General features: G+C 41.9%; 1 protein-coding gene across 2 annotated transcripts in view; it reads right to left on the bottom strand.

Moving 5' to 3' along the window:
- Positions 1-4,910: 4,910 nt before the first annotated feature.
- The window catches only part of MKX (mohawk homeobox), a 48,139-nt gene continuing 38,776 nt past the window's right edge, over positions 4,911-14,273 (bottom strand). The window contains exons 6-7 of one of the 2 annotated variants that reach the window (XM_075492584.1): positions 7,608-7,641; positions 4,911-7,498 (exon numbers count right to left, since the gene is read on the bottom strand). In XM_075492584.1, the coding sequence (XP_075348699.1) occupies positions 7,312-7,498; positions 7,608-7,641 (221 nt within the window). In that variant the 3' untranslated portion in view covers positions 4,911-7,311. The remainder of the gene's footprint in view (positions 7,499-7,607; positions 7,642-14,273) is intronic. The other variant, XM_075492585.1, reaches the window with a different exon arrangement.

Genomic DNA, 14,273 nt, shown 5'->3' with positions numbered 1-14,273 from the left:
TCCCTTTTTCTGACCTAGCATTTAATTTGCAAAGATCTAACTGAAATGCTGCTGACCACTTTTCATGACTACACTGGCTGCTGTTGGGTACTTGGAACATTTTAAAATCCGGCCATGTATTTTGTGGCCATTTCACAGGATCCCCAAAGTTAGATTCACATTTTAACTGCTGCCCAAAGCATTTAGCCATGGATTTCATACACCCTCACTCCTCCCTGTGAATAGAAGGCTGGCTTCTTTTTTCTCTGTATGTGAAGACAGCAGACATGAATGGGAAATGTACTGTTGAAGAGGAACCTGTCTGTGCAGTGCAGTGAAGGCAGTGAAGCCCCCAGCATGGTGTATATGGGTGTGCTGTCCTCTTCCACCACACCAGCACACAGCAGGGATGTCTTTTGCTGCATGACTTCTGGATTTCTTCTGAATGTGATGAGCACAGTCCACAGTTTTCAGGTCTGGCTGACAATTCCTTAAAAGGGTGTGAAAAAGGAGCATAAAACCCTTTCGAGTGAAGATTTTCATCCTCATACCAATTAATATGAGGAAGATCAGGCAGCTTTGCTGAACATCCCCAAGTCACAGGGATGGTCCCAAGTGAAACATTTTATCTTACACCTGAACTTCTACCTCCATAAATTCCTGGACTGCAAGAGGTCTTTTTTAAACTGGAAAGAGACGTTTCCCCTTCCTAGGATGAAGTTTTTCAGGTGCTTCAGTGTCCTCCTCAGTTGATGTTGCAGAGGAAGGTAGGTAATAGTGGCCTGAGCCCACCAGGTCTCTTCATGGTGTGGGACCCAATGGTTTGTTTCCCAAGAGTGTGGTTTGTCTTCCCTGACTTTAGCTGTGTCAGGTTTGGGCATCTGGTCTCAGTTAGTAGCTTATTCTCCTGCTGCAGTCAGTGAAGAGATGGAAGTGCTGCAGAAGGTGATGCCTGCTCTGGGACATGTGCCCAAGATGCAATTTTCAATTATGGTTAACATCAGATACCTACAGTTCCTTAAGTGCATCAAACTGAGTGTGCCTCTTACAAAACAGCACTGCTCTCTCCTACCTTCAGAGCCTCCTAGCAGCAGTGAGGGACATCTTGTAGACGTGATCCTCATCCCACATTCCCTGGTTCTTAGAGCATTCCCCAGAGGAGAGAGCCAGCCCCTCTGCATTGACCAAACCCTGCATAAGGCTTGCTGGGGCTCACGCGGGAAGCCTGTTGCAGAAGAGATCCTGCACTCCAGTTCTTCACCAACAAACTATCTTTCTTATGCTCAAGATAATGTGCCTTAACCGTAAAGAAAGAAATGTCCCTAATTTGTGGTTATTTACAGCACTGTAAATCAGGCACATGCCACGAAGTACCAATAAAAATTGTTTAAAATCAGCCTTAAATAGCTAAACTCTCAACAGCAGCTCATAAAATGAGACTTGGCAGTTCTTAGGTAGTTATGGTTAAATTGACAGTCCTTTTGGGAGTTAAGATAGCCAAAAGCAGTAGTAGTTAGGAGTGAAGTGATAGATGGTGGAGCTTGTTGGTTGAAGAGCCTCTGTTGCACACTCTTGAGACTGCATACGTTTGCTGGCCTTAGGCTGGGAGAAGGGAGATACCAGACTTTGTCAGTGAACACCAGCTTGTTGAATCATACATCCTTCACCTATATGGCCCTAGAAACTGCAAATCCAGAATGAGCTTTGGCATGAAGGATCCCATTGCTGTCTGCATGTAACAGGAGACTTTTCAGGCAGGAAGAAAGATAGAAGGAGAATCAAGTCCAAAACTGGCTGAAAGGAAAGCTAAGGAAATCTGAAGAAGGAACCAACACCACGAATGAAAAAAAGCCCATCCATAAAGAAACCAGATCTCAGCTCCCTTTAAAAAGTCAGGTGCGCGAGTTATATTAGCCTCGAGCCAGGTCTAACTTCCGCTGCCAATAACCACTTCCACTGCCAATAACCCAAGCTGACATAACAGCAACATTAAGGAGGTTTGGGATTTTTTTTGTTGCATTAGGCATTCATGTCTCTTTTCCACTTCTTTTTTTTTTTCTTTTCTTTTTTTCACAAGGTACTTGTATTTTAGCCAACCTCCTCCCATCTTGTTAAACAAGAGGAGTTTCAAGATGGGGCCCAAACCTAAACACTGGCTCAGCAATCCAGCACCGTGAAAGCCATGGGTCTGGGTCTCAATTCTGCTGCTAATGGGGATCAAGCACAGCCAGATGCTAGCAAACCGGCTTGTACAACAGGAACTCCCATCCAGGCTGGATTCCTGTTGCCTCCCTTGCAGTGTGTTAAACAGTGCTCTCAGGCAATTCAGCCCTTTGCATCATGCTGCTTCTCACTTTCCTGCCCTGGCTAACTAGCCTAGGTACGTATTGCACCAGAGCAGCTCCCAACTATCAGTGTCCTACACACAACAGCTCAGCCATGCAGAGCAGTATTATTGTCCTCTTTGAAATGCTGCACCAAAGCACAGAGAAATTTGAGGACATTGCTGTGGACAAGTGAAGGCATAGAACAAGCAATGGTCCAAAAGCTGCACAGACGTATTCGCGCCGTGCTGAGTCCAGTCCATCCTCTGCTGAGGACCTTGATGTAGCAGCTCAGGCTTGATGCCAAACTTGGTTACCCAGTTTCTGAACTAGTTGACGTTTCTGTCCAGCTGGCTCAGAGCAGGCATGCAACTGTCTGCGCTTGGCCATGGAAACATGCCCTGGCCCGCGGACCTTCAGAAATGCTTGGATTTGTGAGGTTACGAACCTGGATCCCTTTGAGGTTCCTTCTGGTTCTCCAAGAGTAACACAGGAATAAAACAGCGGTCTGTCATGCTTGAAGCTGTCACTGTGACCACTGAATTGGTGCCCACTGGACTTTAGAGCTGCTTGTGGAGTACTGGAGGGTCTGGTGTTCTCAGTCTGTGCCGAGTCTGGGCTCCATTTTCCTGCAAGTAACAGGCCAGGGTTTAAGAAAGTGTAGTCACCCTAAGGACTGAGTGGAAGTACAACTTGAGTTCAAGGCTTCATAGCAGAACGTGAGATTTCACAGCAAAAAGCGTTGGTATATGTGAGAAAGTCAGCCATGAGAGAAGACAGCTGCAGCCTTCCCTTTGCCACATAGCAAGTGGGCATCTGAGGCAGTACCCAGCCCAAGGAGCAGTGACAAGCTTTGCTGTTGTAACTGCTTTTCTCTCCTGGCAGTACCGGCATCCCGGCTCTGCCAGGGCTGCTCTGAGGTCCTCTGTGCTCTTTTGAATGTGGAAATTAGGAATAAGACTTGTATAGCCCTGGTGGAGCTCAGCTTATAGGAGCTTTGTTGCAGCTTTGGGAGATTGGATGACTAGTCAAGACAGCTCTCATCTTCCACCCCACACAGGGGCCTTACCAGCAGATACACCCATCTCCTCCAGCCCTTGGAAGCCATGGAGGGGAATATGGCCTTGGGCTTCCTCAAGACCAAAAGAAACAGAGGCATCACTGAGCCTGAAAACCTCTGGAAGGATTCCCGAAGGAGGGTCTGAGCTTGGTGGCTGCAGCCCTGCTGCTCGGCGGTGCCTTGGTAGGCAGGGTGTGGTGTGCCCCACCAGCACGCTACCCGATAGCCCTGACTGGCCCTGAGTGATTCCTCATGCCAGTATTCACTCACTGTAGCGAAACAGGGAGAGAAGGCAGTTCCCTGGTACTCCAGAGCATCCCCAGGGCAGCCACAAATTCCTTTCCCCGTTGCAGGTCCCCTTTTGACTGATGCAGAACGATCCCCACATTCTCTCCCACTGCTGGGGATGTTGCAGGGCGTACAAAGGAGGACTTTCTGGGCATTAAGAGTACGGTGAGTTCCAGAAGCTTATGACTATCAGAGATCCCCCTCATTTTTATAATCTAGGCTGCTTCCTGTAATAGCATCTCACATTTGGTGTTGTGGATCTCCACTGATGGATAGTTTAGGTGGATAAAAACATCATTCATCAAAGCCAGGGCACATAATGAAAAACGAGCTGATTAAAGCGATAATGAAGAAACAGGTTTAAGTCCACATAGTCTTTCCCTTAGCCTAAGCTAAATCCATTCTTCCTTGCACAGAGCAGAGGTGCTATCAACCTACCTTCCCCATCTTCTCCTTCTAACCCACAGTGCAGTGGTTACTTCATGCACTTGCATGTGGGCATCCAAGTCTAGCTGCCATCCTTTGCCAAACTCCAAGTTAAAGCTTAAGCCACCAAGTTATCAAATGTCCTCAAAATGGCCTATGTGTTGTCCCAGGACTTGCTCTCAAGTCTCCCTGGTGAAACTGCTTCACCTGGAGTTCATATGGAGTACATATCACTCCTCCGATGCAACTGGAGGAACTTTGCTGAGGCACAAAAATTAGGAGTCCAGTTGCGCTGGGCTCTCATTACTACAAGCACTGAACTTCTAGATAGGCTGATTGCATCTCCTTCTCCAGCAAGGCTCCACAGCCAGAGTGCATCCATACATGGTACTGTAGACAAATGTAGCCTGTACTCATAAAAAACCCTAAACGATCAAAGTCGTTCCCAGCTCATGGACCTTCTCCAGTGACTGAGGACAGTGATTAGCTATGGCTTCCCTCTGCACTCCTCCAGTGTGGAGGATTTATAAGCATCATGCCATGTTGTCATTAGCAGTCACTGGCCTAAACTCGCTGAACAGTCATTTTCATCAGGGATGTGCTAAGCTACTTCACATAACTGTACACCACAAGGTGTATTAATCAAAAGACTAGCATTCCTGTTTTGTCTTTGCCTATCACATGCTTGTATCCCAGTATAGAGAAACCCTGTCTATAACAGGAAACCAGAAATGCAAATGACTAAAGACAGATAAATGAATATTTAATTCAAACCAGCAAGATGTTGTTTGCAGTTATTTATTTTACTAAAATGGTTACATATGTTGAAACAAAGAAGAGCAATAGTAATAATGTTTGTTTTTCCAATATCATAAATAATTATTGAGTCTTCATTAGCTGTTGGCTCAGCACTGATCATGATTTTTGTTATTTAAAAAAAGACACACACATAATTCATTAGAATTTGTGTTTTCAGAAAACTCTAAAGCAGCAGTAGAAAAAAAATAAATTAAAGGAAATGGTAACAAGAAATTATGCCAAGTATTTCTTAAATTTAAAACCCACTTGATGTGTTTTGCAGATTATTCTTTGTGCTTTGATCTTTTAAAAAAGAACCATGAACAAGTTGTTTATACAATGGCTTGTCTTCTCCAGTCTTACTCCAGAGAAGTCCCAAAAAGTACCTTTTTTACATGAAAAGTTTTGTTGTCATTTATACAGACAAAAACACTGTGAATATTTCTAACAGAAAAGTTTGTCAAAACCATCAATTTATTGTCACAAAATATTTAATACCAGAATAACTTATAATAGTATGAACAAAAGTGAAGTATTATCTCTCTGCTATTAGTTATAAACTCACATTATTATGTCAAAATCCAGGAAAGTATCAAAAATTAATGTCATGGAATCTTAGACACATAATGATGCAAGTCAGTAAAACATATACTTCAACTGTTCATACAGTCATGACATACATTTCTTGCTTGGCACTTTAAGTCAATGCAAATCAGCAATTTAGAAAACAAAGTAAAAATATATATGTACAAAATATTTTCATATCAAATCATTTTCATTGTACACTAAATAAACCCAACAACATGTTATGTTACATCAAGAAGTTTCCTAAGAGTCACACCAAGGCTGATATTTGCAATGTATCTTGACTATTTTAGTGCAACTGGAACAGCCTCTACTTGCAAGTTAGTTTCATCATTAGCACAGTCCTGCTTCCATTGAAGTGGGAGTTCTGTCATTAAACTCAGTGGGAGCAGGACTAAAGTCTTCTCTTGTTCACTGATGGCTCACCAAAAAGAGAAACGAGGAAAGGGATACGTAGGAAAAAAACCTGACAGGATACCCACAGGAAAAAATCCAAATCCTAGCAACGATCAGCTCTTTTCCAGTTTTCTGTAACTGATTCAGTATAAATCATTTTTGGCTTTGCCACTCTTTATTCAAGCACTGTAAACCTCATTAGACTATTGTTATATGACTTAAGAATAACTTGTACACCTCCCAATAAAATTTAAAAATAAACCTGGTTTTATGCTAGTTATTACGCTCAATAGCAGTCAAGTTTAGAGACATGACATTTAATACATGGTTTAGTATCTACTTAAAACCCTCCCACCTTAAATGCTAAGATTTTTCAATGTTTCATTTCCCATTTGTGTTTCTAGTTTGGGCTTTGATAGTTTATATTATAGCTTTTTCTCACTGAAATGTGAACTGTCAATCAACTGTCCTCATTTATGCAGTACCTACAAAATTAAAATGTTTAAACCACATTAAAGTAATAATTTCCACCATGGAAACTTTTTTGAGCTCCATTGCAAATAATAAATGGCACTATAGATTTAGTTTTGTACAAGAAGAAATCAATTTTACTTCTATCAAAACTTCAGTAAGTCACTAGCAAAGCTTTAAAATTATAGAAATTCAACTTGAATTTACAGCTAGTCTGGCTAAAACCTTCTCAACTAGAAATCTTTAATGAGCAACACAGCTGGGAGCATATGTATAAATTCAAAATAATCTGAACAATTAACTTATTTCCTAAATTTGTGTGTTCTAGAGTATTGCACTTTTCAAAGGAATGATTTTGGTATTTTAATATACTGCATATACAGGTAAGAAACATGCATAACAACCTCATTGTCACTTTGACAAAACATACTGTACAATTTTTATAACACTGTTGATTAAAAAAAGAGAGAGAAAATGATGTAACAATTTCATTAAGACTCGTCAATTTGTACAAGTCAAATAAGCACAATTCTCCAGGGCTTCCAGCAGTAATGTGTTTAGCCCTAGGCTGCTTAAGCCCACTTGGAATAATATACAAAGTTTAAGCATTATGGCATTGTCATTTTGAGGCATAATACTGTTGTACTATGCCCACGTTATAGCTTATTTTTTGAAAGCAAGGCACTTACTGTAATAGCAATGCAAACATCTTATGCGCACTTTGATTAACATAAAATAAGTTAATGTTTTGATAAAAACAGGTTTTTTTATAATTTACATGCCTTTTATAGAAGCAATTGAACATTTCATTTAATACAATGAAAACGTCTGAGTCAGAAGGAACATTATTTTTTTTAACTGACCATACTGTAAAAGGGGGCCTATTTTCCACATTTGCCTCATATCTGTGAATCTGATTTTGCTGAAAACCAATCCTGTGAGGAAAATGTCCGTTTGACAGGAAAAAGAAAAAGGACCCATCTCTTAAAACTGCTGAACTAATGGCACTTTAACAGTCTTTACTTCTGATATATGTGATGATTTCTGAATGATGCAGCTGGTAGTTCCCTGCAGTTTATCCTTCCCCTGGGCAAGGTTCGTTAGGGCCATAGCTGCGTTGATCTCCTTCCAGTATGTTTCATCTTTGCTGGTTCCTTTTCTGTTAGCTGCGCTAGATTCAAGCAATAACAAATATTTACATGTACAGCTTACATAGCTAGGTGATGTCAGGAAAACCGTAATAATACTAATTTTGGAAAACTGTGAAGTCCCTTACTCACCTTTCACACTTATTTGGTCCATTCTCCAGAGTTTCTGAAAGCAGAAAAAAAAAAAATGTCTCTTTTCTTTTAACAGATTTTAAAACAAGCAAGTTCGTGGAATAGGTGTATGGAAAAATAACTCAAGATTAATTCCAAAATTGATATCAGATTTCCAAATAAAATCTTTGTTTCGACACATATGGAGGGTCAGTTTCATGCAAGCGTCTGCCTGGAGAAAATTACACTGAGCTTGGAGCAGGGCACGTGTCAAAAAAAATGCTGTGGGGAGGTTCCCGAGACATGACCTTACAGAAATAGGCTTTGGTGAGGCAGAACCTCACTGAGCCTCACCAGAACCGCACTGGCAGAACTGGTGCTGAACCCTGCCCAGTGCATCCCACACCAGCCTGTGTCTGGGAGAAGGTTATCTTGGCAATAGTGAGAATAAAGCTGGTCTTGGAGGTTCACCTACATTTTGCAGGGTGATAGAGCTAGTTTTTCAAAACATAAATGCCAAGGACATAAGGAATTGCAAAACCTAAAAATAAAAATCAGCTTCATTGCCCTTCAGTGAATGCCTTCTTGTATACACTAAAAATAGGACTTTCACCCATGCACACATGATGTGTGTGGTTTTTAATGCCCGCCTTGCCCAGGCTGCGACTCAGTCACAGAGGCAGGCTGAGAAGGGTACAGATAACAAGCACACCTGGTTAACAGCCTTCAAAGATGAAATTGCATCACAGGCATAAGCTACACTTTCCCATCAAGAGTCACACTTGTTCATTCATTAAGTCCTCACGTCGCAGAGAAGCCAGAAATATTTACCAGGCAGAAATGTATAAGCTTTATTCAGTGGGCTTGCTATCCTGACACAGAAACACATTATAGAGAAGCGAGAAGCCGAAGCCTAACTGCAATACCTATGGAGAACCAGTCAAACAAAAGAAACAGCAATGTCATGAGCATTAATGGCTACAAGACCCAAAAGGCCCCTAAACACAGCATAAATCTCATAACGTAATGCACTTCTTTATGAGGCTGGATTCCCAACTAAAAATCAACCTTATTGCTAGATTTCCATCAGATTATTAATTAAAAGTCGATTTTTCCTTTAAACTGAGCTTCTAGTGGAATAGGTCCCAAAGCCCATTGCAACCCTTGGTAGCTCTCCATTTACAAGTGACTTTGCCCACCACCGACCAGCAGCCCGTTTTCTCATACAGACAACCCGTGTTGAACAACTCACAACTCAGCCCAGCCGCACTCCCCAACACTTGGAGGTGACCACTCAAGAGCAGTCTCACCAGAAGAAATGCAGGAGACCAGCTGTAATTGCAGAGGTCAGATGTTTGCCAAGCTGTTTGATTTAACAGGCCTCCATCCTTTTGCAGAACAGCTTTATAAACAAACGTCCACAAGTGACCAAGGTTTACATTTTGTTCCAAAAGAGCACATCTTAAATCAGTATCTCTTAAGCTCTCCGAGATCAGTGCCTGAATGGGATTTGAGAGGGGGAAGTTCAACCTATGCAGAGGAGAGGGAACCAAGGAAAAAAGAAACATTTGATGCAGAGAGAGGTACTGAACGACACCAAAAGTCTCCTTCATGCTGTACTTGGCTACAAATAATTTTTTAGCCTTGCTTCATTTTTTTTTAATAGAGACAATTTTAAAGAGGAGGTTTAGGACTGAATAGGTCAGTAGGTATAGAAATGGAAACGGCAAGTAATAGAGAACGTCGTTGCCAGAGCAAACCTGGATATAAATACACCTCTCTCAAGCATCTGTCAGTTTCTTTTGCTCTTGGAAAATATTTCCTATGAACAAAAAAATTGCTTGTACAAACTTCTGAGGAAAGTAGGTGTGAATGGTGACACACATTCCAATTCCAGCGTTTATTTGAAGGAGTATTTGCAAATATTTTTTACTGGTGTTTAGCCAGCTCTAAAAGAAAGCGGCTTGCCCATGGTATATAAAAGCAGCAGCAAAGCTAAAAAATAAAATCCAGGAGCAAAGAGCTACCCATTCTTTAACTTTGCTGAAGATTTTTCCAAATTACAAGTCGTTTTTTATTCCATTCAGATTTTATGTTTTTTCAAACAAATAATTTATGTCAAAGAAACTCAAAACTGGGTTACAATAAAACCATCATTGATAATTTGCTAAGCTCTTGCTAATAACTGCTGTAAAAGCATGTTAGTACAATGAAGTCTAAAAATCCATCATTTCAAAGCACAGGCCCCCTTTTTCTTGCCAAAAATCCTTTTCTGCTATACCAAACCTCTGGCAGCATATCCCAGTTTGCACTATCATAGCATCCAAGCAGCTCACATCTGTCTGAACAGCCCTTAGTGAAGGAAATAAGTATTACCACCATTTTTTGGATGGGGATAACCACATTGAGAGAGACAAAGACCGTTCCACATTCTTTCCTTGACATCTTGCCGGTCAAACCAACTTGATCCAACTCAAAAGGAAGAGTAGGGTTGACCTCACTTGCCATGAACCTGCCATCTAAGTCATGTATCTTTATCCAGGCTAGTTGTCCAGACTCCAAAATTTTATAAAATTTTTTTTTAAAAAAGGTGAATCTTACCCGACATTTTGCCTTTTTTTCATCTTTTGCAATCTACCTGCTCTACTCCTGACTACTAATTAAAGTTTTTGATAATTAAAGCTTTTTGATATTTGACATATCTGCACAACAACTGCAAAGTATATTTCATCTGTAAAAGCAACATCTTGGTGAGAGTGTTTCATGAATATAATCGAAGAACAGCATTCTCTATATGGAAAGTGTTTGGTTTTTTGACCGTTGCACAACATGTTCCTAGATTTCTTCTCTGAGGCAATGAGGAAATGGCACTGGGACTGGGTAACATCTCTGGAAATAGTGACGGAAGGAATGGAAAAATGATGCAGCATACTGAATCTCACCGAGCAGCCTCAGCTAAGGACTCACCCCAGAGCAAGTGCTGATGGGCAGACCTCGCACTTCACTCATGAGCCCTCTCTCACTACATGAGAGGCAGCACTTTGTACAAGGTACCAAGGATGCACCATAGCTGCACTCTCCAAGTGCTGTGGTTAACTTTAATCTAACATGCCTCAGGTGGCAGCCACCTCTGGTCTCTCCTGAAAAAGCGTGGTCCTCTCACTAGCTGGATCGAGGCAGGCTGTCACACAAATTTCAACCCCTACAGACTTGTCAAGCTTAGATCAATGTGTCAAGTGACTCCAGAGAAAGCCAATGCTGATGCATTATTATATTCCACACTGTTCCCAAGACTTATTTGATAGGGCGTACACTGAAGTTTATCAGCAGCATACCACTGGCCAGCACAAATAACTTTCCTAAACAAACTACAGTTGTGCTCAATAGCATATTTATTAATCGAAACCCAAAAAGAAGCTGCTGCTGAAGGTGGTTTGTTCTATCTCAGAAAGCAATGTGCTTCTTGTGAAAGGATGTTGGTAGGCTTTCAGCATATATTGAGATCCTATAGTAAGTCTATGTAATATTAAACGTTAGAAACATCTTTTTGGTACAAGTTTGGAAATCACTTAAAACAGTGGTCGTTTGCTCTACAACTGGAAAGTTTTAAGCACTATGAAAATGGAAACACAATCATTTATAATTAGGGATTGTCATTTATACCTCACTTTCTTGTGCTTCATTCTGCTCCCAGTCGCAAGCATCGAGAGAATCAGCTTTTGCCTGGCCAGGAATGTCTCATTCTGCTCTCACCATCCACCCAGAGAAACCAGCAAGGAGGGATATTTGTTCCCTCTTGTTTATAATAGGAAGTCACTATAAATCACTTACCAATGGAATCCTGTATACCTTTCCATTAGCATGAGTTTTCAGTATACAGTTTACTGTAGCACGCAGTGCCAAGAGTGTAGTCACTGGACAATACCAGCTTTGTGATACAGTATGGTATTTTTCAGGACTCACATAATTATTAATAATGTACGTAGCATATATTATTTATTTTTCACCACGAAATTTCTTCATAATTATTCACTGGCTTGATCCTGACAGCTCTCTTGCAAGGTAGCCTGCAGTCCCATTTTAGCAGAGATGGAAATGAGTCTCAGAAGTCCAAAGACAACATGCCTAGGCAATACTTTGACCATTTCAAAAGCATTTAAGAGCAGAATTTTCCAGGATTTCTCCTATATTTAAAATGTTTTCTTTTGTGCTTCTGCTATCAGAAAGGCCCACCCAAAGACAATATATGCCAGGGTTCTTGCAGGCAAACCATCCTTAAACTGGGCAATACATCACTTACCTCCAGTACCTTGCCATCACACCTGACTGTTGTCAAAATAATATACAAATAATTCACAAGAAGATATACATTTAAGTATATACACAGTGCCCTTTTACATGCTGCATCCAGTATTAGAGAAGAAAGCCAGAGCATAAATGCCATAGTACATGTGCCTACTCCAATTTACAACATACAAAGGCTCTCGGCTATGTGGTGCTGCGGCACATTCAAATATTTCAGAACAATTCAGACCCTTACTGTTTGCCGAGTCCAGACCAATAACTTTTATATACTTGGATGACTTCAGGGGTGTGCTAAATAATGTTAATTAGAGTTACATTTTATTCTTTGGGTCTAAGAATTCTGACCTAAGAATATCACATGTGTGTGGTGATGAACTGACTTCACCTAAAGGCCCTGCTGGGAACAGCAAAGGAAAGACTGACCATTTACGTACGACCAAGAAGCATCCACGTTGCTCCCTTGCTTGGTGTTCTATACAGCTCAAGCCGAACTGCAACAACTGGGTTAAAACCCTGCTTTGTGTTATCAGGTAACACTGACAAAGCAAAGATGGCTTGAAACCAAAAGGGGCAAGAACGTGTGAATGAGGAAACGAGACAGAGAGGAAAGGGTACAGAACATTATGTAGTGGGGAAAAATTGGACATGGAAGTCAAGACACAGTAGGTCAGTCCCACATGACCGTCATATTTCTTGAAGCTACTTAAACATGTACAGATTCCTGACGAATTACACACCACCTATTCTAGCTCAAAACGGAGGGGAAAAAAGAACTGCTGGCCCCAAATGGTGAACACTATAAAATATTTGTTGGTTCAGTAAAAGGTCCCGTATAACTTATCTTCATTTTAAAATTGGCAACGTTATTCAGCTGTTTCTCTCTCTGCCTCTCCTGAACTTTCTTTTGTTGGTTTTGGAGAGACTGGCTTAACATGTGTTGACCAGCATTTTCAAAACAAGCAAGAGGAGGAAAAAGAGGGAGGAACAGGAAATAAATTGGGGCAGCTGAATGAAAAATGAAGTTTACACGTGTGAGTAAATTAGTGGTGAGATGAGGTATTTCTGTAGGTCACACACATGCCCCCATTGACTCTAGTATTTTCCAAACCGCAATTTCAGGGCACATAAGACTTTCAGATCTCTGGTTCTCCAAGAACAAAATTGAGTTAACAGGAGTTAATATTCCTGTACTCTTCTGCATTGACACAGCTCCTTTCCTCCCGAAGGATCCCAAACTAAACCATGAATCACACAACATCACTAACGTTTACCCACATCTGGGGAGGGAAGGTGGCTTAGCATAGGCTACTCAGCAGTGTAAGGGAGGGCAAATTGTAGCCCAGACCACCGGGCCAGGCCCTTTCCTCTTACAAGAAATGTCATTTAACCTTGGTGCAAAGGCCATAGCGCCTTTTGAAAAACCCAAGCACAGCAAACCTCAGCTCCTCTAGCTTGAACTGGAAGAAGCAGGAGTTGGCCTTCCCATGCTTACACTTGCAGTGCTCCCATTTTGAGCCTGATGTGAACAGACAAATGAGTTTCTGAACGCGGATACTGCTCAGCCAGAGACCCACACTACCAAAGGCTTTCTAGACATAGACAGGACTCATCCGATCCAGCATAGCAACTCTTAAAACCCTTTTCTTTTTGCACCATCCTCCCAGGTTCCCTCAGGGACATCAGACCTGAGGAATGGATGAATTAAGGAGAAGCATAGACAGGAAAGCTCATGCTCAAAGAGACTCCAAACCGCAGTCTCCTACAGAAACGTTCCCCAAACTTGCCCCGGTGGCTGACCTCCTGCAGACCCCGGGCCACCTCCACGTGGGATCTGCTCAGCACTGTCCCTCGTGAAGCCACTCCTGCCCAGAGCAGGTCCTGGACTGGGCAGGTCCACGTGAAACCGCCTGGTCGGGGCTGGCGGTGCTCGTGCAGCAGAGCCTTTCGGTGGAGGAATGAAGTCCCCATTCGAGTTTCAGACAACCTGCGGCTGCAGACACAGCAAGGCACTGTGACCAGGGAATGCGTGTGATGATACCAATTGCAGCTGGTCCGATCTTGGGGGGGGTACTGGATTTCTACTGACAAATATTTATTACCGTGTCCTTTTGTTGGGTGGGAGGAGGAAAGCTGTCAGAAACTTGCAGGAATGAGCTCTGGGCCCAGGCTCTAGAGAAAACTCCTTTTCAGCAAAGCTTTCATTTACCACCGCTCTCTCTTTCTTCCAGGAGGAGGTTACAGAGCAGCTTGTAATGAAGTCACCCCCACAACCCTGTTACCTCATTCCTTTGGCTTCACAGTGACACCAAGTATAACAACTGACCTGTCACCAGCTGTTACGTCCTTTCAGATGAACAAACTGCATAATGACAATTTATGTTC

This window comes from Mycteria americana, chromosome 2, assembly GCF_035582795.1.
Source record: "Mycteria americana isolate JAX WOST 10 ecotype Jacksonville Zoo and Gardens chromosome 2, USCA_MyAme_1.0, whole genome shotgun sequence".
Classification (NCBI taxonomy): domain Eukaryota; kingdom Metazoa; phylum Chordata; class Aves; order Ciconiiformes; family Ciconiidae; genus Mycteria; species Mycteria americana.
The sequence above is the reverse complement of the archived record's forward strand: the minus strand, read 5'-3'. Positions and strand labels throughout refer to the sequence as shown.